Below are 24,479 nucleotides of genomic sequence, written 5' to 3' on the forward strand. Positions count from 1 at the left end.
TCAATCATTTAAAAATCATCCTGGAATCCAGCCTCACTAATCTGAGTCACTGAGGTAAAGCCAAAAGAGAATAGAACTGGAATTAGGAGGTCAGAATTGGGCCTGTGTCTGCTCCTGACTCCCTGTGTGACCTTGACATATACCTTCTCTGTGGCTGTTTTCTCCTCTAGGAAACAGGGAAGTTAAATCAGTGATTTTTTTTTTTAACCATCTATTTCAACTTGGAGATTCTGTTTCATGATCATTTCTGAGCATGATTTTACATTCCCTTAGTTATGGGGGTTCTTAAAATGCCCCAGCAAGGTCATTCTGACCTTGAGTTCTCATATTCTTGAGAACCTACATATTTTCCTGACTTCAGGAGATGTACTGTGACATGTTCTCTTTGAGATTTATATCAGAGGTAGTATTCACTACTCACTCAGGTAGAAAGGTTTGAATGTAAGTCCTGGTAAGATGATTCCTAGCTGTGTAGCCTGGGAAAGGTCACTTCCCTTCTTTGAGTCTCAGTGCTCAAGAAACTGTACCTTCAGTGTTCTTACTCTAAAAATTAAAGGCAAAAAAATTATTCTTAATCAAGCAATCCAGTTGTTTTGCTTGAAGCCAATTTAAAGGATTTATTCCTGTAAGTTGTGTCACAAGGAGGGGGATTTGTACTTCCAAAACAAATGAAAATCCAAAGGACTGGCAGAACTGGCTTATAATGAAATGTCAAGGACCTCATGTCATGTTTTGGCCCAAATCATGGCACCTTGAACCATGGAGGGTTACTACTGAAATTGGCATGAAGTTCATACTTTGTTCTCCTTTTCTATGCCATTGCCTCTTTTCTGGATACAGACTTTCTTTTAGAGACCTTAGTGGGGAAGAAGACTGGAAACCTAGACATATGTGACCATATGCCAACACAGAAAGCAAATGGCAAACTTTTTGTGACACAGTCCTAGCAAACCTCATTCAGTTTTACTTTGCTAACTTTTGTCTAATTGCAAAACAAACATTTTAGTGATGTTTAGGGAGAAAGTTCTCCCAATATCATATTTTCAGGTCTGACAAGGAGGTCAGCTAACTTGAATCTTCCAGATGAGTCATATCTTTGCAAGAAATGGGTTCAAGTTTGTTTCTCATTCGGTGTATGTACGTATTGGAAGGAAAAGAAGTTTTTTGATTTGTTTTAATTTCCAAGGGCTTGAAATGCCTATTAGTGGATTCCACCCCACAGTTGGCTGGGGTCTTGACAATAATGAGACAGTAAATGCTACTTGTGATTGCAAACATCTGTAATCAGGATGGCAGGTAAGTTTTAAGCTCATGAGCCAATTCTGATAGATTTATAAAGTATCTTGAGTCCTGTGCTATAAAGGGCTTTGAAGCCATTTCCAAGTTCATATTGATTAGCAACATCTTCCCTGGTTGCCAGAGGCAGAAATGGCTGCATGATTATTACATATCTGGAGTCCCCAAACCATAATCAAGTCAGTGTTTTATTTACCTAAAAAGTTACTGTTCTTATTAGATTTCTTCATTTATTAAAACTATTTTTCAGAATTACCCTTGAAAACAAGACTGAAGTATAACTTTTTACCATCAGGCCAAACCAATAACACTTTAATAGCTTTCATGCCTTTATAGTCTACCAAATGGGCAGTGGCTGTCACCCAGTTTAATGACTCATTCAATTAATGACAGAATTTTAAACACTGGCAGAGTTTGCTGATTTGCTCATCATTGGGGTAATAGCAGTTGACAAATAAGGAAATAAAAATGAAAGCATTGCACTAATATTTTTACATCAAAACCCTTTCTGTGGGATATCACTTCATTCTTCAAATGTTAATTGAGGTCTTATTATAAGCATTGGACCAGGCTGTGTAATGTATGCACATTTTTATGGTAGAGTTTTATAATTATTCAAAATAAGTATGATTTCTTCTTATTCTATCTTGTGTTGTTTCTCTAGGAAAGATGATTTATCCTACTGTCTTTTAAAAGAAACAGCTTAATTTTTCTCTCTATAATTAAATCATTTCAGCTTCTTAATGGGTTGGCAGCATTACTGCTTGGCAGTGCTCATTCTCTGTTTAAAAATTAATTGGAAAATAGGCAAAATATTTAAATCAATCTGTGGTCATTGTAAGTTGGCCTCTGTACACCAAATTAGGTTGTTTTTCAAGGTTTTATTCCAAGTATCAGATACTAGCATTGACTCTGTAAGAGGCTATGGGCACATTAAGTGTGGATTTAAACTGTTTTAAATGTTCTTACATATCCACATTATTATCTAGACACCCTCATAAAAGAGATTTTTATATTTTACATTAGATTTTTATATTTTACATTATTGCAGTCAAATAAGACAGGGAAGTGTGGGGGGGTGAAAGGCAACGTTTTCTGTAAGCTTCCTAGCATGGCTTCTGTGTACCCCCTTTGGATTGCTTGGGGACATGACACCAGTTTCCAGCTCTTCTTCAACTGGTGAAACCTTCATGACTACTAACTGGGGACACTTAATAAATGAGAATATTTTTAAAATGAATTTCTGTGTATTTCATAGCTCTGGGAGTTTTGTTTGGCTTTGTGATTATCTGTTGCTGGTAGGGAAAAATAAATATTCAAGTAAGGTACCATCTTGCCTTCTATGTGGTTCAAAATACCAGAGGAAATAGATTGAGCTGTATAGAAAGTTCTGTATATTGTTTGAATATTTCAGCTTTGAAGATATTTTTAAGGTTGTAATGAGCTGGTTTTTATTTGTTAACATTACTGGCTCATTTTGGCAAAATATGAATAACAAGTTGAAGTGTCTTTAGTTTGCTGCATGAGGAGGCTCGGGTCTGGGCCAAGGTCTCCATGTGTTAGCCTCAGTCACATAAATAAGAACCATATTTGTTTGAGTGCCAAGGAGGAGGGTCCTGGATGCACATAGTCATATCTATATGACTGGAGGTTTTCCTGTTCCCCTGTCTAGTGTTTATTACAAAGAAACCTTGTTGAATGACATCCGGAAAGCCAGAGAGAAATACCAGGGTGATGAACTGGCAAAGGAGCTGGCTCGGATCAAACTCCGCATGGATAATATTGAAGTTCTGACATCAGACATCATCATTAATTTACTCCTGTCCTACCGTGATATCCAGGTATGAAATGTGCCTAACTGAGGCTAGCATATAGCAAAATTTCTCTTGTCATGAGGAACTCCTCATGTGAGTGTATTCTCACTAGGTGTATTATTTTACTAGGTGTATGGTGAAGTAGCTATTTTATATAAATGGATCTGTGACCAGGTCAGAGGTCATCCAGCTTATCCATCAGGGTGAGAGTTTTAGAGAGGGGTTTTTCATATTAGGGCTGGTGTGAATGCTCCAACAAGAGACCACATATATGGCACTGCTTAGTATAAGTAATTAATAATTTAACAGTTTATATACACTTTATGCTATGCATAGTTCCAAGCCTTTTGCTAATCCTAAATTAATTCACTATTCTTAACAAACCTATGGTGTAGGTTTATTTTGTTGATCCCCATTTTTTGGAGCGGGGATACTGGGGATTAAACTCAGGGGCACTTAACCACTGAGCCACATCCCTAGCCCATGGTACCACATCCCACAAGTCCTGTCTCAAGAACTCTTCAGTAGCTTCTGAGGTCTGTTTTAGACTAAATATCTATATTCTCTGAAATATAGATTCTCTGAAAACACAGTAGCAATTTCCTTGTTGCTAGGCTTAATTTTTTCTGCCTTTGGATGAGTGGTGGTAAATAAGAAAAGTAACAAAGGCCTAAAGGACATAGTAGAGCAGAGAAGATAAGAAGGACAATGGAGTCAGTCAGCCTCAGTCTAAATCCTGACTTCACTAAAAGCTGTGTGACTTTGGGCAAGTTATTTAATTTCTCTGTGCCTCATTTTCCTCGTTTTTAAAATATTTAGTCTAAAACAGGCCTCAGAAGCTATTGGAGAGTTCTCAAGATGGGGCTTGTGGGATGTGGTACCATGGAGGAAAATCAGCATTTCCTCTTCTGAATTTAATGCCTTTGAGACATTCCTAAGGGAGTCTGCCTCCCTTTCCTGTGGCACACGGGGTAATGTACAATACTTATAGACTCCTATAAAGCTACATTGGAAGTTGTTGGCCATGTTTCTTTAAATCTAAATAATGGAGATATCCATTTATGCCTTGGACCAAGAAGAGTCAACTGCTAAGGAACTCATACCCCTAGTGATGAGCAGATGCAACTAACTGATTTTAGTAGCAGGTGCCATTAGGGATTGTGATAATGATTAAAGCATGCACCATGGCCAAGGATTAACCTTTCTTGAAGGTTTTCTTCCCTTGAGTTCCTGGCTTCTGGTTTCCTTCTGCCCTTGCCTTCAGGTATTATCACTTTCTTTCTTTCTTTTTTTTTTTTTTTTTGTATCCTTTCATTTCTTAACCTTTCATTGATGGGCCTCTTGGGCTCAAATGTGAGCCAAGAGATCTATGGAATCCACTACTGTCTTCTCTTTCCTAGGCCAGTAAGAGAGAGCAGGTTTGGGATTTTAGTAGGAAACCCTCCTCTTCAACCATAGCTGGCAGCAAGTTGGCTAATACCAATGATTGTAAGCCTGGCTAAAATGTTAACTGGTAGTGCTGCTAAGAGGGGACCCAACTGAGACACACATGGTAGCAATTTTTCCCTAGATGATTATGTAGCATTTAGACCAGTGGTTCTCAACCAGGAAGCATCTGATAGCATCTAAACACATTTTAGTTGTCAAAACTCTGTGTGTGTGTGTGTGTGTGTGTGTATGTATGTATGTATGTATGTATGTTTTGCTAGCTTCTAATGAGTAGAGGCCAGAAATGCTACTGCCTTTCCTATAGTGCACAAGTCAACATCCCACAATAAAGAATATTCTGGTTTAGATTAATTTGACTGATTATGATAAAACAAGAAGGGCTAAGATATTTTTTCCCTTTACATGGGAAGTTAACTGTAGATTTTCTTATGTGTATGTCTAGCTCATTTTAAAATAGCTTTTCTGGGTGGTTTTAATCCTTTTCCACTGAAAACATAGTAGCCATTTCCTGGTTGCTAGGCTCACTTTTTTTTCCTGCCTTTGGATTTAACAGTTTTCCTCAATCCCTTTGTCCTCTTTGGTAACAGGAATTTCTTTTCTGCCCTCTCTCTCATTTATCTTATTTTCTGGTTTTTTGTTGTTGTTGTTGTTGTTGTTGTTCTAGTGAAGGTTACAAGTAACTTCACTAAACACTCTATGCAAGGAAAGGTTTGTCTTAAAACCTGGAGACTGGCTTATGTTTATAACTATTCAGAAAAATATACAAAGACCTGTATTTCTTCTCTTTTTCACCTTGAGATCTCTCGCCAACAGGACTATGATGCGATGGTCAAGCTGGTAGAAACTCTGGAGATGCTGCCTACATGTGATTTGGCTGATCAGCATAACATTAAATTCCACTATGCATTTGCAATGAATCGGTAAGAATGATAATGTATGTGTAGGGTCCCCCCTCCCCATACCAGTGATTGAACCCAGGGCACTTAACTACTGAGCCACATCCCAGCCCTTTTTTGTATTTTATTTACAGACAGGGTCTCACTGAATTGCTTAGGGCCTATGCTAAGTTGCTGAGGCTGACTTTGAACTTGGAATTCTCCTGCCTCAGCCTCTTGAGCCACTGGGATTATAGGAGTATGCTACCATGCCTGGCTGTGTAGGGTTTTGAAACATGCTACCTATTGAATTCTGCTTCCTTCTTTTGTTTAACATTCAAGTATAAGCCAGGTCATGTGCTAAATGCCAAGGTCACGGAGATAGACAAGGCACAATCTTCCTTCAGGGACTTAGTCTTTGGAACATGTATTCTAGCTGTGAGATCAGACATGTAAAAAAATCCTAATAGCTCCAGGTGGTACATTGTTTAATGAAAGTTTGTCCAAAGTGATAAGGAAGTATAGTAGAGGGAGGGAACCATTCTACTTGGGGGTTTTAGAGAAGCTTATTCATGGGGATGGTGAAAACATTATTCCATTTGGCCAGACCAGAATATGAGCATAGAGTTCTTCATACACAAGGTGCTTTCAGGGAACATCCATTGAAACTAGAACACAAGATGCAGTGTGGCAAATGCAGGTGATGAAGCTGAGACCATGGATGGAGGATGGGACCACATCTTGAGAGGACTTTGCATGCGTGAATATTATCTTGTAGACTGTGGATGACTAGTTTAAGTGACCGGATTGATGTTGTATGTAAGGAGAAAGAACTTGGGAATTCAAACTTCTGGGCTAAGCAGAGTGTGAAACTTGGAAATTCATGCCTGGAGATCATAAGCCTCAGAAACTTCACCGGTAAGGTATTAGCTAAGATTATATAACAAAAAAGCCACAAATTCAGTAATTTAAATTAGATTGAAATTTCCCTTTCACATGGCAGGCTAGAGTGAACCAGCCTAGCACCCAGCCCTGCTTCAGGAGTTGTTGAAGCACTTAGCATCCAACTACTGTAGCTCTTTTCATCTCCTAGAATGTTGGTCTTATCTGCATAGTTGAAGCTAAGTTACTGCCACTCAGTGTTCCACCCCGACTCCATTCCATAGGTAGGAGAGGAAACCCAGGGCAAGTCATTTCCTTTAAAGCAAGTAGAATTTACACATGCCACTTCTATCACATTCCATTGGTGAGCACTCAGTCATATGACTCCATTTAATTACAGGGGAAGCTGGTAAGGGTAGTTTATAGCAAGGTAGTCATATACCCAGCCAAACTTGGCTACTATGGATTTGCAGGATAACTAGAAGTTTGCCACATTCAACCTCACAAGGCTCTAGATGCACTTAAATGTCTTAGTTCTACCTTCTCCCTTTCTCTGTTGATAATCTATAGGAAGAGAAGCAGCATTAGGTGAATATCATGAGAACCATTCCCTGATACACTCCTTACTGGGCCTGAGCTGGGAATTAATTATGTCAAATCATACAGCAGAGTACTCTGGGAGGGTATTCAAACTTATCTTGAGAGCCAGAGAGTTCTGGCACCTCCTTATCAACCTTCCATAAGTGATATCTTCAATAGGGAGTGAATGAGATGAGGATGAACTAAGTTAGAGGACTGCTGTATTGGATTTCCCAGTTTCAGAGGCTCTGCTTTGCCTCAGCAGTTGGATTGGGCTATAGGTTGTTGACCTGCCATTGGCTGTTTCTGCAGGACATTAGCAAAATAAGAGCTTATGGCTTTTTGAACCTTGTAGTAACATGTGAGGTCACACTTCTCTCTCTTAAATCAAGGCAAAATTTATGATCAGTGAAATGCATAGATCTGAAGTGTATAATTTGATGAGTCTGACAAATGAATACACACATGTAAACAACACCCCAATCAAAATAGAAAATATTTCCATCACTCCAGAAAGAAGTTCCTAGTGTTCTTTGCCAGCAGCCCTCACACTTTTATAGGTCAACCACTGTTGTACCTTCTATCTTCATAGGTTAGTTTTGCTTGTCCTTGAACTGTTATCACTTATGAGGTCCTTGGAAGAAAGCTTAGCACACTGTAAGTGCTATAAAAATTGTCTTATTAAATAAAAACTGAGAGCCGTGTAAGTTATTCATTGCCATGTATTTTCCCCAGACAGAGTAGAGGTTAACTGTTGTCAGAGAATGAAACAATTGATTACCATCCTCTCAAGGGAATAAGAGAGTAAAACAGATATGTTAGTCAGCTTTCTGTCACTGTGACAAAACACCTGAGAAAAACAACTTAAAAGAGGGAAAATTTATTTTGGCTGTTTCAGTCCACTTGTCTTCATCACAGGTGGGCTTGTGGTGAGTCAGAGTATCATGGTGAGGAGCACATGGTGGAGCAAAACTGCTCACTTCATGGTATCCAGGAAGCAGAGAGCTAAGAGACAAAATATCTCCTTCAAGGACATCCTCCCAGTAACCTGCTTCCTCCAACTAGGCCCTGCTTTCTATAGGTCATATCACCTCCTAATAGCACCACAGGTTGACAACCAAGTTTTTAGCACATGGCCTTTGGGAAAAATTTCACATGCAAACCATAACAACAGGGCTTGAAATGGAAAAATGGGTATCTAAGAGAGAGCAGGATGAGGTGATCCTGAGATGAATGTGCATCCAATTTAGGAGCTGAATGGCCAGGACTGCATGCCAAAAAGCCATCTTTCTCTTTACCTTCCAGCCTTCTTTGCCTTCTGTTAGACAGAAGCTCTGTATTGTAAGCCAGGCAGGATACTTGATGTTGAGAACCCCTTGCACCAGACTAAGAATTTTCTATAGAATTGCAACATTTGCTTTATTGATATAGGCAATCCAGTTCTGATTTTTTCACTTTTTTCCTTTAGATTCAACTTGGACATCTGTCAGGATAGTTTCAGTAGGGTTTAGCATTGTGTACAGTTTGGGGGAATTTTATGGCGTTTCCCATAAGGGGAAAATAGTCATGGGTAAAAAAAAAATGAGTCTTCCTGCATTACTGTTGACCTTTAACTCTTAGGAAGTGGAGCAAATCATTGTCATGAATTAGTTACTAGAGGCTGGGAGGAATGAATGACGTTTGACACTCAGATGACAAGGTAAGGTCTCCCTGTCAGTGGGAAAGCTGGTTTGAGCCAGCCAGCTTTTCCTGGTATCTTCCACTTCACTGCATTCAGAAGCTTATTCAAAGCTACTTCAGGTTTCCACTGAACGGTTAAACTACTGCCTCTCAATGGCATGGAATCCTTTGTGAGCAATTGTTGTTTGCTGTTGCTTTTACAGGTAGGACTTTATTACTTACACTAATGCATGCAGAATATTCTGACCAGAGATCCCGTCAGTAGGCACAATGGTCCAAAAGAGAATATCAGAATCAGGCTTAGATTTAAAACAAAATAAAGTTTGCCTGTTGCAAAATAGAAGGCATGTACTCATATTTTCCGTCCTGCATCTTTTGATCAAGACCACAATTCCAGCAAAAGTTACCTCTGAATTGCTTAGCACCTGGAGGGGAAACTGAATGTATGTTGCATTTATTGGAATAAGTAAGTTAAACTGAGTGAGAGAGGAAAATGCTCTTTGGGCCCTAGAAATAAATGTGGGGGAGAATAGATGAAAGTGACTGAATCCACCCCACATCAGAGGGTCTCTGTGCTTGCTCCAGAACCTATGGCTGGCATCTGTGTCTCCTCCTCTGAGCTTGCCAAAACATTGCTTGGGTGAAGGGACAGTTTCCCTAAGAGGCAGTGTAGGTTCATCACCTCTTCAATAGCCATCAGTCTCCTTTTGTCTCTTTGTTTATTTTCACTGTTCAATATCATCATCTTCATTTCTAGATTTGTATAAAATTCTTTATTCTATGTTTATCCAAAGTAGAAAAATGAGATCTACCCCCTGTTATATAGTGCATTGTTTCCAGGCACTTAAAAACATTACAAAAGGAGATAAATTTGTTGTTGCTTTCTCAGTAGCAAAGATAACCAAAAAATCTGTTGACTTAGACAGAATTATGTAGTCCTAACTCTGTTTAGAGAGGATGGAGAAAGAAATAAAAGTAGAGGCCCCAAATATATTAGCTGGTCAGTAAGAGATCTGGAACCAGAACTAATTTTGGCCCAGCATGCTACAGACACTGATTCTTAAAGCTAAGGTTAATAATTCTATGCCATAATTACACTCTTCCCAGCAGACTTTAGCTTACATTTTATTTGCCTGCAGAACAACCAAAATAAGCCCATTGGCTTCCACTTGAAATATTAGGCTCATCCCTTTCTATGTCCTGGTTAGTCATATGTTGTTTCAGTCATTTTTTTTCTGGTCACTGTGACCAAAAGACCTGACAAGAACAATGTAGAGGAGGAAAAATTTATCTTGGCTCATGGTTTCAAAGGTTCAGTCCCTGGTGGGCTGACTCCATTATCTCTGGGCCTATGGTGAGGCAGAATATCATGGTGGAAGGAAAAACAACAAGGTTGTTGCCGTGTCCTGAGCTGTTTTCCTCCACCATGATATTCTGCCTCACCCCAAGCCCAGAACTAATGGAGTCAGCCTACCATGGACTGAACCTTTGAAACTGAGTGAAAATAAACAACATAAAATTAGTCATCTTAACCATTTTTAAGCACACCATTCAAAAGTGTAAAATAGATGTAAATTATTGTGAAACATCTCTAGAACTTTTTTTTATCATGTACATCTGGAACTCTGTAGCCGTTACATAATTCTCCACTTTCCTGTCCCTCAAGTTGCTGACAACCACCATTCTACTTTCTGTCCCTGAATTTGACCACTTTAGATACCTCAGATAAGTGGAGTGACACAATATTTGTCTTTTGTATGTGCCTTATTTGACTTAGCATTATGCCTTTAAGGTTCATCTGAGTTGGAGTATATATTAGAATTGTCTTTGTTTTTAAAGCTGACTATATTCTGTTGTATGGATAGATCACATCTATCCTTTCATCCACCAATGGACATTTAGATTGCTTTTAAAAAAATTTTTTTTTAGTTGTTGATAGACCTTTATTATTTATTTATATGTGGTGCTGAGAATCAAACCCAGTGCCTCACACATGCCAGGCAAGTGTGCTACCACTGAGCCCCAGCCCCAGCCCTAGATTGCCTTTGTCTCCTCACTATTATGAATAATTCTTCAATGAACATGGGTGTGCAAATATCTCTTTGAGATTCTGCTTTTAATTCCTCAGATACATGCCTAGAAGTAGGTTGCTGGATCATATACTAGTGCTATTTTAAATGTTTTACAGAAAATCCATACTGTTTCCCATAGTGGCCAGATGGTGTATAATATCTCCAGATAACATCTCATACTCATTAGGGTGCTATTATAAAAAAAAAAACAGAAAATAAATACTTGCCAGTATTTATTCAAAAAATTTTTTAGTTGTTGATATATCTTTATTTATATGTGGTACTAAGAATTGAACCCAGTGTCTTGCACATGCCAGGCAAGTGTGCTACTGCTAAGCCACAGCCACAGCCCTCTTGCCAGTATTTTTATAGTAACATCCTAATGAATATGGGATGATAGCTTATTGTAGTTTCAATTTATATTTCTGTGATGATCAGTGATGTTGAGCATCTTTTCATATTCTTGGCTATTAGCATATTCATCTTTGGATAAATGTCTTTTCAAGTCCTTTGCTTGTTTTAAAAGCAAATTATTTGTTAAGTTGTAGGAGTTCTATGTTCTAGATATTCTGATCACTTGCATGAGTTTTAAAAATTTTCTCCCATTGCATAGGATGTCTTTTCCCTTTGTTGGTTGTATCCCCTGATGCACAAAAAGTTTTTATTTTTAAGATTGATATAAAAATAAAAATAAAAAAAATTAAAATAAAAAAAAAGATTGATATAGTCTCACTTATCTATTTTTACTTTTGTTTCCTGTGTTTTTGGTGTCATATCCATTACTTAATAGTATATACTTTTGGTAGCAAAAAGCCAGTTACATTATTTCTCTGAGAAATGAACCATCTTATTATCTTCTGAGTGGGTAGCCCTGCCAATAGTACGTATTTTCTTTTTTAAGAGGATTTATCCCTTCTCTCTGGCCTCCTTGAGCCTGATAATATCCCTTTTTTTTTTCCTTCCTGCGTTAGTTCCCTTCTTTTTTGTCCTTCTTTCTTTATTATAGACTTATTTGTGTGTAAGCAGAAGGGCCATGTGTAAAGGAGGAGAGAGCTCATAAGGGGTGACTGAAGTTAATGAGTGATTTAAAATATATAATCACACATGTGCATTATTATCACACACACACACACACACTTTTATAGATAAGACAACTTGTTCTCTTCAAACTATTGTAGTGCTCTACATTTTCTTGGACAGTGCTGCCATTACTCAAAATAGTATGATGTCAGTGGGGAGAGGGGATTTTTTTTCCTTTGGAATGACTTAAGAGACAATTTATGGGGCTGGGGTTGTAGCTCAGTGGCAGAGCACTTGCCTAGCACATGTGAGTCACTGGGTTCAATCCTCAGTACCACATAAAAAAATAAGTAAAATAAAGGTATTGTGTCCGTCTACAACTAAAAATAAATGAATAAAAATTTTTAAAAAAGACAACTTATGGGCCTGGGATTGTAGTTCAGTGGTAGAATGCTTTCCTAGCATGTGTGAGGCACTGGGATCAATTCTTAGCATTGCATATAAATAAATAGAAAAAAATATAAAGGTCCATCAACAACTAAAAAATATTTTTAAAAAGAGAGAACTTACAAGGCACATAGGAAATTAATATCATTGCAGTAGGCTTTGTAGACAGACAGATGTGGATTTGAATTCCAGATTATACAGTATACTTAAGTGTTATTGCCAAGACCAAGCCACTTAAGTTTCCAAAGCATTACCTTCCTCATCTATCAAATAGGATAGTGACATCTACTATGTTATAATTACAGATGGAATATCACTTATCCAAAATGCTTGGGACTGGAAGTGTTTCAGTTTTTTTCAGATTTTGGAATATGTGCATAGACTTTACCAGTTGAGTATCCCTAATGTGAAAATTTGAAATCTGAAATTCCCCAATAAGACCTTCAAAATGTTTCAGATTTTGGAGCATTTCAAGTTTTGGGTTTTGGTTGTCCAGAGAACATTTAACTTTAGAATGATTTGAAAAATATTTCAAAATCACTGTGCTGTTGACAACCCCAAAAACCAGGGACTGGACTTCTGTGAAATAAATGAGAATAATGGGAATTAATGGGGGATTCTAAAAATTAAGTAAGAATATAAAATAAAAAATGTTAACACAGTTCCTGGCACATAGAAAATGCTGTATAAATGTTTATTGCCCTTCAGTTTCCCAAAAGAGAACCTTAACCTCCAGTGGTAGGTCATCTTTAATGATGGTCTGAACCTAAGACAATGTTGTGGCCAACTTTTCTGTCAGTCTAAGAAAATACAACACTGAAAAAGCTAGACTATAATATACAATTAGTAAAGGACTTTTGAAGAGGAGTTTTCTCCCCTACCTGACATCAAATTTTCTATCAATTAGATTTAAGAGCATAGTTTCTTATGTTTTTATGTTTTTCTCATGTTCTTTTTTTTAATCTTTATTTTTTTATTTTTATGTGTTTCTGAGGATTGAACCCAGGGCCTCACACGTGCTAGGCAAGTGCTCTACCACTGAGCCACAATCCCAGCCCCTCATTTTTTAAAATTTTTATTTAGTTATAGATGGACACAATACCTTTATTTGATTTATTTTTATTTTTATGTGGTGCTGGGGATTGAACCCAGTGCCTCACGCATGCTAGGCACACGCTCTACCACTGAGCCACAACCCCTCTCATGTTCTTTTAAAATATATATATATATATATATATATTATATATGTATATATTCCTCTGGTAGCTTAAGGTATTTTTCCTAGAGCATTAAGGGCAGATACAGGAGACTTTGTTGTAACATATATTTCATCTTTGCAACTGAACATCCAGAAAATTATAGTAATAGCAGCTATACCAGTTTCTCACTTGATTAGTATTTTAAGGCTCATGATAGTAAGTTTTATAGTTTCCAGATTTATATATTACTTGAAAACCAGTAATTTACTAGTAATTAATTTTGACATGCAGAAAAAACTCTTTTATAAAAAAATTTTTAGTCATACGTGGACACAATATCTTTATTTTGTTTGTTATGTGGTACTGAGGATTGAACCCAGTGCCTCACATGTGCGAGGCAAGTGCTGCCACTGAGCCACAACCCCAGCCCCAGAATAAACTCTTAATTATTAACGATTCCTGAGGAAAAACCTTACCAGTGTAGGTTGCTGTCAAGCCTTCCACTTGGCACTCTGAAGAAATAGCATATGAACATTCCATGCTAGTTACATTCATAAGTCTCCAGTTGCCATATTGAATCTGGAAGACCAAATTGTAAATCCAAAAGATGCTAGGGAAAGCTACCTTCCCACCTTCTGCCTAAGGACTCCAAACAAATGGAAAAGGACAAACAGTTCTGTTAGGAAACATTTATTGAGAATTGCCTGTAGATTCAGCCTCTTGTGCCTTTGAATGTATGTCGAGAGACTTCACATGCAGTCATTCCTGTCACTGTGTTGCCCTTGAAATAGAGACATCAATCAGGAGGAATCAGGGAGACAGTCTTTCTGATTTCCTGGAACACATTTCTGGAGACCTGAGGACAAGCAAATCAACACTGTAACCTCCTAAATTTAAGGATGGAAATTTACATTTTATTTAAGATGAAATATCAGTAAGGTAGTTTCCCATAATGCTTTACTTATGATTCAGAAAAATCATGTTTTAGTATGAATGAATACTTTATTTAAGGAACATAGAGAGGAGACTTTTATATCTGTGTTGAAGGACTTATGAAGAAAGACATTTTTGTGATGGGGAATGTGTTGGTTTGGGAGTTAGGTGGCCCATGTTCTAGCTCCACTTTTTTGCTGCTTAGGATGATATCTGTGGGCAAGGTGCTTGGCTTTGGAAGTGTCTGAGATCAGAAATGAAAAGGAGGAGGGTGGGTTGAAGGTTGGCTATTAGTTCAAGGTTTTTGTTTTTGCTTTGCTTTTTGTCAAGATCACTGGTACCATCCCAGGTATTTTTTTTTCTTAAAGAGAGAGTGAGAGAGGGAGAGAGAGAGAGAGAGAATTTTTAATATTTATTTTTTAGTTCTCGGCGGACACAACATCTTTGTTGGTATGTGGTGCTGAGGATCGAACCCGGGCCGCACGCATGCCAGGCGAGCGCGCTACCGCTTGAGCCACATCCCCAGCCCCCATCCCAGGTATTTTAATAATTCATGTTTGATGACATGGGAAGGCAATGTGGGCTTAACTGGATGAAGGTTTGGTTTAGAATAGAACAGATGGCTGAGGAGGGAGATTAGTCCCAGTGGTTGAAGACCTTGACTGGTAAGCTAAGGAATTTGGATTTTGTTCTGTAGACACCGGAAAGAGTTACTGAAGGTTATGTAAGCAGACCGACATGAGCTAGGTGCCCAACTCTACAATTACTGCATGGCCTTGGCCTTAAGCAGTCCACTTAACTTTTCTAGACTCTATAGTCCTCTTTTTTTAAAAAAAGAATTGGACCAGATGATCTTGAATATTGCTTTCCTTTCAAAAGTTCTATAAGTCTGTAACTTAAAGCAGTATTTTATTAGTTAAATGATCATAGACCAATTTCTTGAGCCCCTTTCTTTATAATGTATCCTTTGTCCTATCAGCAATCTCAGTCCTGTTAGGTGGATATAAGTTCAGCTATATCACCATTTCAGGGAGAGTAAAATCTCCTCCATATGCTTTCTAGTAGCACATGTATTAAAAAATGGTTAACTTAAACAATAAAGAATTTGTCAGAAGAACACAGGTTTACCAGAAGGCATATTTATGATTTTTTGATGGTGCTGGGGATCGGCTCCAATGCCTCACAAATGCTAGGCAAGTACTCTACCACTGCATTACATCCCCAGCCCCTAAAGCCCATACTTACTAAATGCCAGATTTTTCTCAAATCATTTGCCTGTCACCTTACGTAGACTCTGTCTGCTTTTGTTGTTGTTCCTGTTGTTAGGGAATTAATTTCAAAGCAATTTAAGATTGTTATTTTTATCATGAGTTTTTCTAAGAACTTTCTGTGTACTTCTAGAGTCATAGTCTAGGTTCTGCTCAGAAGCAGCATCTGAAATAAGAATTTGGGGTCAAATATTGTATTTGGGAGGTGATCCTAGGACACTTTAGAAGGGGAAGTGAAAGAAAAGTAGTAGAGAATATGGTAGGGAGCAGATTGCCTCTGTGGGAAAGTAAGTGTACTATTCTCTCAGGGAACTTGGGAGACTCTATAGAACATGCTTCAGTTGTCTCACCCAAGGGGAGAAGCTGGGGACTTATCTGCTAACTCCCTTCCACCACTGGTTGCAGGCTGCTCTGGAGGTTGGAGAATGGCAAGAGCCACAATACCCATAAAGTATGTGTGCCCAGGAAAATGCATGTGCATGCCCTCATTGTCTGCTACCTTCACTATTAACATTGGAATTAACATTTTTATCTTTAATGCATTCTTTATCTCATCAGTCGTTTTTCCTGAAATACTAATTTCTGGTGAACTTCTGAGTCTTTCTGCTTTCTCTTTGGTGTAGAACCATGGGAGAATTTCATTTTAGTTTCTCATAGTGGTTTGTTCTGCTCAGCAGAAGACACCAGAAACCATCTGCAATATGCTTTAATGGGCTCTGATTTTGAGAGGTATTGATGCCTTATTTGCTTGGCTACTCTAAGATCTTTATTTGCTGAGATATATTTCTCTATTCAAAAGTGTTTTCAGCCAGGTGCAGTAGCATGCACCTGTAGTTCCAGCTAGTTGAGAGGCTGAGGCAAGAGGATCACTTGAGCCCAAGAGTCTGAGACCAACCTGGACAAATTAGCAAGACTGACTCTGTCTGGAAAAAAAAAAGAGAGAGAGAGAGAGATTGGGCTTGTAGCTCAGTGATAGAATGCTAGGCATGTGTGAGGCACTGGGTTTGATCCTCAGTACCACATAAAAATAAAAAAGGTATTATGTCCATCTACAACTAAAAAAAAATTTTTAAAGTTTTATTTCTTTAAGTATATTATTGACCAGAAAACTTTTAGAAGTACCTCTCTGAATTATGCACACATTGGGCTTCTCAGAGCAGCTTGAGAGAATCGTTGTATAGAGAAAATTCCCACATGATCCCTCCTTTAAGAACAGATGGAAAATGTTGCCTCTTTCATTGATCCAAAGAAAACATCAATGCTAATCACCAGAGGACTTCTCTAAGGTGAGAAAATACCTATTATTAATTACCTGTTACCCATTCTTTAGCAGTGTGTTAGTGTAGATCCTGTAGAGTGACCTCGGATGACACACTAGTATTTTTAACAATATTGCTATTAGCTGCCCTGCAAGTCAGATGAAAGGAAGTTGTGACCAGTGGCCAGCCCATTAGGGGATTATTAACTGCATGCAGGGGTGCATAGGAAAAGACTCAGGGAACATGTTCTGGTTGTCTTATACATTTGGGAGGGGGGGTGTGAGGATGCCCAGTGGATAGTGCATGCCTATCAGGAGATAGCTGCTGTTTAGATGTTTAGGGGAAGGTGTATTGGAAGGCACTAGGCTCTGGAAAGCCACTTGGAATAAAAGAGGAAACTTGAAGAAGAGCTTCTAAGTTCTTCTGGGTAGGAGGTCCTTGGTTAGGCAGAGCCTTTGAGAAACTTTGCAGAAGAGGAAGAGAAATGGCTCAGTGTGGCCTGGCCTCACTCCCACCCCAACTCTGCTCCTCCAGGTTTGCCATTCTCTAACTACCCTCACCTTCTTTTAGTCTGAAGAGTGGTAAGATATTTGTATCTGTAGGTATTTGAATATGCTGTTTCATCTGCCAGGAATACTCTTTCCTTCATTGCTTACCTGATTGCAATGATCATTCAGGGTCTAGTATTAGTGTCCTTTTCTGAGAGAAGTGGCCATTGCAAAGAATACTGTACCTGAAAATGATATTCCTGTCATTAATCATTCTCTTAGCATTCATGTTTTTGTGTATACTTGTTTAATATCTATCATCCCTCCCACTAGACAATGGTCAATTGTGGTGTAGAGTTGGGAGATACCCATATAATGAGTGTCTGGGTGTTATGGTTAATTTCAGAGTTTGGCAGTAGAAGGTTTTTATCTTGATTATTGGGTCACAGTTTCTTGCTTCTTTTGCAACTCATAATTTTATGGTAGTCTGTATATTTTAATTAAAAGAACTGGAGACTGAAGTATGATTTTTGTTTTGCTATTCTGAGTACTGGAACCCTTTCACAGGCTTGGTGGTTAGCATATGTGTTTTTTTTTTAAAGAGAGAGTGAGAGAGAGAGAGAGTGAGAGAGAGAGAATTTTAATATTTATTTTTTAGTTATCGGCAGACACAACATCTTTGTTGGTATGTGGTGCTGAGGATCGAACCCGGGCCGCACGCATACCAGGTGAGCGCGCTACCGCTTGAGCCACATCCCCAGCCCCATATGTGTTTTTTTAATATTTTATTTTTTTTAGTCGTAGTTGGACACAATGCTTTTATTCCATTCGTTTATTTTTTTATGTGGTGCTGAGGATCAAACCCAGAGCCCTGTGCGTATGCTAGGCGAGCACTCTACTGCTGAGCCACAATCCCAGTCCAGCATATATGATTTTTAATGATTCTTTTAGAGACTGCACTGTACTCTTTTTTTTTAAAGAGAGAGAGAGAGAGAGAGAGAGAGAATTTTAATATTTATTTTTTAGTTTTTGGAGGACAACAACATCTTTGTATGTGGTGCTGAGGATCAAACCCAGGCCTCACACATGCCAGGTGAGCGCGCTACTGCTTGAGCCACATCCCCAGCCCAAGCACTGTACTCTTAACTAGATTTAGTTCACCTGTGATTAGCCCAACCCCCAACCTCTTGTCCCTTTGCTACCTTTTCAGTCTTGTCAATATTTGAGCTATTTCTGATATCTTTGGATTCAGTTCTTGCAGGGCCTGCAGTCCAGGTGCTGTGGTGGTGCCTACGATGACTTTCTGATTTTGAGCATCTCCTTCCCTGTGGTTTTCTTGGCAAAATGCAGGGGGTGAATATGGGGAAACAGCATTGTTAGGCCAAGTGATTTGTTTTTGCTTAGGGATGCTTCAGATGGTGTCCCATGCTGTTGTCTAAAGATGGGATAATTTTTTCCTTGTCCTTGCAAAGTATCTCTTTCTATCAAAGGCTCCCTCTTCCAGTCATAAGTACCCAGAATGACAAGCAAATATGGAAACTTTTGTAGCACTGGAATTTAGTACTTCAAGTCTTCCTTCCTTCTCCTTGGTGTGATTGTTGTATTGTCTGAGTTTTTATTGTTACCACAGGAGTGAAGGCATTTCATATCTCCTATATCCTAATTGGAAGGAATCTTTTATAAGGTTTTTGGGAGTGATCCAAGACAAAATTTGTTCTAGAAAGGAGACTGATCTAGTGAGACATCTTACTTGTTAGTCTCAGGACTGGCTTGGAAGAAGGTTTATTGGAAGTGTGGTTCCTGTGGTATGGACTTCCTCTTATGGACACACAGTATAAGAAAAGGTGGACAGGAAGACAGGATGGTAAGTGGCAAATCAATGTTCTGGCAGACCTGCAGCTCACCCTAATTCTGTGAGGTGAGCAAAGTCAAGCCTACTTTTCAGATGAAGAGGTGAGGCACTGAAAGGGAAAGGGACCTGCTCAAAATTCACATGGGTAGTAAATGGCATAAAAATAACCAAGATCTAGCATTAGGTAATTCCAAATAAAGTGTTCTGGTTTTATTCTGTTCATTTTGTTACATAAATAATAGGTGAGTATTTACATAGTCTTGTGAAAAGAAAAAGAAACACTTGAAGCGGTCATTCCTCTTAACTCTAGTTTCTGCTGCCACTCATATTCCAGAAGTAACCACTTTTGTCAGTTTGATGTATGTCAGTTCAGACAATTTGCTATGCACTTAACATGCAGTTAAAAGTGTCATACTGTAGGGTTTTTAAAATATAGGACCATATAGGAAGTATTTTGTTATTATTCTTTTTCACTTAGCAATCAATAGTTGGAGATCTTTCCACATTGGTACATTTAGTTCTGCTCAGTTTGTCATTCATTTAATAAACATCTATTGAGCATCTACTGTGTGGCAGATCCAGTTTGCACTGGCACACAGTAATAAATAGAGTAGACCAAAAAAATAATCTCATCCTCTTGGAGCTTACCTTCTGAAATGAGGAGAGATGTAAAATTATTAAAATAGGCTAGGGTGATAGGGAGGGCTGGTGGGCAGGGGAGGTTGTAATTTTAAGTTGGGTGCTTAGAGAAGGCCTTATTTATTATAAAGTGACATGGAGAGAAGATCAGAAAACAGCAAGGAACATGACATGTAAATATATGGGGAAAGAATAGTCCAGGTAGAGGGATGAGTATGTGGAATAGTAAGGAGGCTTGTGCAGCTGAGGCAGAGTAGGTGATGGGAAAGTGGATGGTAAGAGAGGTGAGAAATAAGACTGGAGGAAATAACCTGGGAGCCAGATCTTGTAAAGCCTTGTAAGCCATTGGAAAAAAAAATGGTGTGTGTTCTAAGATAGGAGCCACTAGAAAGTTTTGAGTAGAGAAGTGACCTTACCTGACATATAGTGGAGAGGATCAGTCACTTCTCTGTTGAGATTAGATTGTAGAGAGGTAAGGGTGGAAGCAGGAAACAATGGTGGCTTGGACCAGGGTGGTAATTGTGGGCATCATGAGAAGTGGACCAGTTTGAGAGATGGTTTGAAATAAAAGCCAACTGTGTCTGCTGATTGGATATAGGGTGTTAGGGAAAAATCAAACATGGCTCTAAAGTTTTTTGATCTGAATAAAAGGAAAAATGGACTGCCTGCTAAACCAGGTGGAGAAGGCTGTGAGAAGAGCAGGTTTGGTAGGATGATTGTTTGATTTTGTACATGTTAAGTTGAAGGTGTTAGATCTGCAGGGGAGATGCTGAGAAGGCATTTTTGTATGTAAAGTCTGGAGTTTAGGGGAGAGGTGTGGGCTGGAGATAGAAAACTGGAAGTCATCAGAATATAGATGGTTTGAAAAATCATGGCACTGGATTATATCACCAAGGGATCTGGTATAGTTAGAAAAGGTCCAAAGGTTGTACCTGGGAATACTCCAATGTTAAAAGATCAGAGAGATGGGCAGGAACCAAAAAATTGAACTAAGGAAGGAGGAAATTCAGGCAAATGTGGTGTCCTGCAAATCAAATGAAGATAGTCCTAGGAGAAGGGATTATACAGATGTTAACTGCAGAGTTTGATTAAATACACGTACATGAAATGCATATGTAGGTCAATTAGGACAAAGACTGAGAATTGACCAGTGGATTTAGCAGTGATGCAGGCATACTGAATTAGAGAGTGCAACATAAGAGACTCAGATTTGTTTGGTCCAGGATGTACCCCAGACCCCAGGGGTTTTAAAGCTCCCCAGGTGATTCTAATATGCAGCCAAGGTTCAGACCACTGTCATCATTTCTTTCTCTTCATTGTGAAATGACCTTATTGCCAGAAACAGATGTTGCTGACTGATTAAACACAGGAGTCTTTATCTATAGGTTTGTTCTTGGATACCTTGGGATCTGAAAATGATAAGCAGATCTGAAAGCTGATTATTAACTACTAAAGCGATTAGCTGTTTAGCACCTGTCTTAAAAGTGGCTTTTAAGCAGAAAATCTCTTTTTGCTTTTCATTTTTTTAGATGTTTGATTTTTGTTTTGTTTATACTCAAAAAGATCTTTTATTTGAGAAACAAGGGTAAGTTTCAAGTTAATGAAAAATGTTAAGGGAAATCTTGATATAACTTGTCAAAAAAAAAACCTAGAAAACAAAAATAAAACTCACCCTGAACTCACATCAGTAATTAAGCATTTGAGTTATACATTTTTTTGCAGAATCATGTGTATTTCAAATCCCCAAATGAGGTTATACCAGGTATAGAAAATTTGTAACTCATTAGAATTTTAATATTTTCCATATTCTTGACATAGACATTAGAAGTTATTTAAGTGCTTTAGCAAATTTGAATTGGGTTGGTATTGTTAGCACTTCAAAAATTAAATTCCATAGATGGGCTATGCAAAAAGAGATCTAGTTTGCAGGCTCATTAAATTAGATTCTATATGACAAACAGAAGGAAGATCACATATATCAAAACAGGACCAAGGCTGTGGCTGTGGCTCGGAGGTAATGCACTTACCTGGCATGTGTGAGGCACTGGGTTCAATTCTCAGCACCACATATAAATAAGTAAAATAAAGGTCTGTCAACAACTTAAAAAAAAAAAAACAGGACCAAGGTATAAAATGGAAAAATTCAGAGACAAAATAAAGGCTTAATTATTGCACTTGTGCAAGTATCATTGCATGATTAGTTTTGGTTCTCCTTTACCCCCATTTCTTTGTACTCCATCACTGGATTTTTTATGAATTAGAGGTACACCATTTTACCTATAGATGTTTCAGCATGTCTTTCTAAAAGTCAAGGACACTTTTATAAAATAATCATGATTAAGGTGTCATACCTAAAAATCAACAAAAATTCCTCATTGTCTGTGTTCATACTTTGCTAATTGTTCTGCGGTTTATTACATCACTTTCCTCTTCTCTTATTTTGTCTTACAATTTATTTGTTGAAGATAGGATCAAGTAGGAACTAAGTATACTTATATGAGATTTACTAATATATATCCTAAGCAGTTGCTGCTTTTGAAAATGAAAACTGAAGTATTACTTTGATTCTTTTTTCTATTAAAGCACATCATCCTCACCTCCAATCTTCCAGTAGGATGAGTGCACATATACTCTTGGTCTTGATTGGGCAGTTTGTGATCTTACGTATCTTTCAGGAGAAACAGTGCAGGTGACCGTGAGAAGGCTCTTCAGGTCATGCTCCAGGTTCTGCAGAGCTGTGACCACCCAGCTCCTGACATGTTTTGCCTGTGTGGGAGGATCTACAAGGATATCTTCTTGGATTCAGACTGTAAAGATGCTGCCAGCAGAGACAGTGCCATTGATTGGTAAGTAGCATATGCATCTCTGCACAGAATCACATAGGCCAAGCCTCTAGGTCTTTTCCCTAGGTGCATATGTGTGTCCATCCACTGGCAGTGAAAAAAAACCTTGCAATAAATGTGGTCTGGGAATTTTCAGATTCCCTCTTCTGAGAGAAAGCCATGAAAACAGGGTTTTCTCTTGAAAACACACTTCCTGTAAGTTCACTCATTTATGAGGCAGGAAGAAGGCTCAACACACTTCTTCCCTGCTACCCCTTCTAGAATATTTTTTAACCTTTATTTATTTGTTTTTATGTGGTGCTGATGAATGAACCCATTGCCTCACCAAGGCTAGGCAAATGCTTTACCACTGAGCTACAACCCCAACCTTCCTTCCAGAATCTTATCCACCACTGTCAAGGTATTATCTTCCCAGTGAGCAGTTCATTATTTGTTTATTCAACAAATATTTATTGAGGGCTTACATTGTGCCAGAAATTTTCTAAATGGTAGAAATGTGGAATGTGGACACAACAGATGTGAATCCCTGCCTTCAGGCACCTTGCTGTTAAGGGAAGTCAGAAAAGTAAATAAGGCAAAATGTATGGGATGTTAGCTGATGGCAAGGGCTATGGGGGAAAGTTAAGCAGGGAAAAGAAAAGGAGAGTTGAGAGGGTAGTCTGTAATTTTAAATAGGTTGGGTAGTAAGGGTGAGTAAAAACGTGAAGGTGGTGAGGGAGTGGGCTTTGCAGATAACTGTGGAGAAATATGTGAGGTGGAGGGAACGGCACAGGCAAAGACTCCAAGGAGGAAGCATGCTGGACACACTTATGGATGGTGAGGAGTAAGCAGAAGAAGAGTAGCAGGGAAGCTAAAATAGTAAGCTGGGTTCCCATTTTGGTGGCTAAAAATTCAACCCCCAGATCAGGAAATCACTGCTTGTAACTCCTTCAGAAAAGTCAGAGGAGTTTTTTTTCCCCAGCTACTTAAGAAAGTAGTGGTGGTAGGTACAGGAATAAATGCAGCTTAGTTTTTTGATCAGGGCATGTATGCCCTGGATAAGACCTTGGAGATCATCTAACCCAAACCCTAAAGTATGGATGTGAAGCATGTGGCCCAGGGAGATAGGTGACTGGTCCAAGGTCATGGGGCTGGCTAAAGATCACAGGGATGGTTAGTGGCAAATCTGGGACTGCAGTCCTCTGATTGGAGTTCAAATCATCTCTGCCCCTGAGTAAGGCCTGTTTTAATTTGGGAAAAGGAAAACTTCTCTGCCCTCTTCTTAATTAACTTGTTTTTTAAATGATTTTTTTTTGAGACAGTTTTATAAAGTTGCTGAGGCTGGCCTTGAACTTGCAATCCTCCTCAACCTCCTGAGTAGCTGGGTGCACAGGTGTGCACCACCACACCCTCCTCAGTATAACATTTAATTGTAAAAGAAAATTTTTTAAAGGCAAACTTGGGAGGATATGGAATTTTAAATTCCCAAGATATGTGGGGCAAAAAAGGTTGAAATTTTGTTGACTGGGATAGGAAGGACTTTCTTGGTGTCCTCTGGTTGGTCTGAAGTTACTTGTATTATTCTCTAAAGTTCATAAAGCCATATTTTAACTGATAGAAATAATAATTTCTCCCTTTAAGAAGTAATGTTTTATTGATGAATTCTCTTGTTACCCCTGGTTTATAAGTCCTTGGTATTAACAGTGCCACTTAAAGATATGTTTGTGTTATTACATCATTGATTGAATATTTTTTTTTCCTGATCATAGTAGTCATACTTGCTCATGGGAAAGAAAGAAACTTTTTATGTATAGAAAAGAATAAGATTTGGACTATTACAAATAAATCTGCTATGAAAGTTTGTGCAAAGAGAAAAGAATGAAGATAGTTGAAATGGAACTTTTT

The 24,479-nt window shown here is 38.4% G+C and overlaps 1 protein-coding gene across 1 annotated transcript in view; it reads left to right on the forward strand.

Moving 5' to 3' along the window:
* Map3k15 (mitogen-activated protein kinase kinase kinase 15) overlaps nucleotides 1-24,479 on the forward strand; it is a 114,602-nt gene that overhangs the window by 40,065 nt on the left and 50,058 nt on the right. Inside the window, exons 5-7 of the mRNA XM_026405447.2 lie at nucleotides 2,969-3,137; nucleotides 5,373-5,479; nucleotides 22,428-22,598. Coding sequence (XP_026261232.2) covers nucleotides 2,969-3,137; nucleotides 5,373-5,479; nucleotides 22,428-22,598 — 447 coding nt within the window. The remainder of the gene's footprint in view (nucleotides 1-2,968; nucleotides 3,138-5,372; nucleotides 5,480-22,427; nucleotides 22,599-24,479) is intronic.

This window comes from Urocitellus parryii, chromosome X, assembly GCF_045843805.1.
Source record: "Urocitellus parryii isolate mUroPar1 chromosome X, mUroPar1.hap1, whole genome shotgun sequence".
In the NCBI taxonomy this organism is placed as follows: domain Eukaryota; kingdom Metazoa; phylum Chordata; class Mammalia; order Rodentia; family Sciuridae; genus Urocitellus; species Urocitellus parryii.